This window comes from Salvia miltiorrhiza, chromosome 4 (assembly GCF_028751815.1).
Source record: "Salvia miltiorrhiza cultivar Shanhuang (shh) chromosome 4, IMPLAD_Smil_shh, whole genome shotgun sequence".
Taxonomy (NCBI): Eukaryota; Viridiplantae; Streptophyta; class Magnoliopsida; order Lamiales; family Lamiaceae; genus Salvia; species Salvia miltiorrhiza.
In genome coordinates, this window is record NC_080390.1 from 34524176 (window position 1) to 34525789 (window position 1614).

Sequence of the window (1614 nt, forward strand, 5' to 3'; positions counted from 1 at the left end):
ATATATATATATATATCATTGAGGATCTTGTATAGAAATTTTGATTGGACGATTTATAATAAAAAAAGTTGCTTGTGGAAAAGTTCCCCTAAATAAAATAAAGTTGGGATGCAATTAATCGTGGTGAAAGGGTTAGACAGATGGGGACCTACTAGTTGTAATTGCTATTGTTGATAGGCTTTTTCTCTAACTAACCCCCACATTTTGTTCCCTTTTTAAGGACGTCATCTTCTCCTTCAAACTTCAACAGTATGTCGAGCAGAAGAGCAAGAGCTTCCAGACTTACAGAAGATGAGCTTAACAACCTCATCTTCAAACTACACGCATCCTTGCCACATCATTCTAACTCAACCTCTGATAAAAAGGTCAGTTTATTTAATTTACATTTCTTTTCTACTTGAATCAATTAGTAATGATTATTGCTGCTCTCTCTCTCTCTCTAATACACAATTCTTGTTCTTGTAGAGGACTTGAAATACAGTAATTGCATTATATATGTGTGTGTTTGCAGAAATTAAGTTAGGACACTATATGTCTATATATGCCATCAAAATTTAACTTGTACACTTAATAAGAAAGAGATTAAAAAATAAAAAAAAGTGCAGATGCATGCATGGGAAGTTAGAAGCCTAAATAAACTTAAAAGTAACCTCTGAATGGAGCAGGCCGCTGGCGGGCTTAGATCCGTATCGGTATAGAAATCAATAAATAATTTAATTGTGAATTATGAATAATTTGAAGATGATTTGGTGAAATTCAGACAAGTGCAGCAAAGATTTTGAAAAGGACATGCAATTACATAAAGAAGCTGCAGAAGGAAGTGGATGATCTAAGTGATGGACTTTCTCAAGCTTTGGCTTCTGGAGATATCAATGCCGCTGATGCAGACACCATTACCACATTTTTACAGCTCTAATATGCCACATTCATTTTCTATTACAAAACCTACATGTTTCATGCATCTTAATATTATATACTCCCTCCGTCCCATGGATCTTGAGTCACTTTTCTTTTTCGGCCATCCCACGAACCTTGAGTCATTTTCCCTTTTAGCAAAAAAATTCTCATTTATTCACATTTTCATTTTTTCACCTACCACACTCAACACACTAAATACTATTTTCTTAATTCTCGTGCCGAAAAAAATTGACTCAAGATTCGTGGGACAGATATAGTATATTTAATTTTACGTTTGTAATGTAATTTATGTTCTTAGCGGTAGAGTATTTAGATGAAACTATATATTTGTAATAAAGATCATGTGTGATACTATAGTTTTCGAGAAAAGACAAATTCGATTGTCGTTGGGTTTTCCCACGAGGGTTTTCCTACATAGATTTTAACGAGGCTTGGCTCTTAGCCTGCATTGTGCTTTCAAGAGTTTTAGGTTCTTTTCTTTTCTTTTTTTAATATACAACCGATATTTAATTAATTAATTAGCAGATATACGAGAGAGAGATGTTCTTCAATTAATGTAATATTTTATGGTAATATATATATATATAGAGAAGGGCTACCATGATAACACTTATTAAAATAAAAATAAAAACGTTTTTTAATGTACGAATTTTATGTACAACACGTATGAATTCATCCAACAGGGTTACGAATTGT

General features: G+C 32.8%; 1 protein-coding gene across 1 annotated transcript; it reads left to right on the forward strand.

Moving 5' to 3' along the window:
- The first annotated feature begins 208 nt into the window (after positions 1-208).
- Positions 209-1378, forward strand: LOC131021305 (transcription factor ILI3-like). Its single transcript, XM_057950436.1, has 2 exons — positions 209-365; positions 761-1378. The coding sequence occupies exons 1-2, from the start codon at positions 252-254 to the stop codon at positions 914-916; spliced, it is 270 nt and encodes an 89-aa protein (XP_057806419.1). The 5' UTR covers positions 209-251; the 3' UTR covers positions 917-1378.
- Positions 1379-1614: the final 236 nt, after the last annotated feature.

Coding starts and splice junctions, on each gene's coding strand:
- LOC131021305 (XM_057950436.1), top strand. CDS start 252: ATGTCGAGCAGAAGAGCAAGAGCTTCCAGACTTACAGAAGATGAGCTT. Junction 366..760: donor ACTCAACCTCTGATAAAAAG/GTCAGTTTATTT, acceptor GGTGAAATTCAG/ACAAGTGCAGCAAAGATTTT.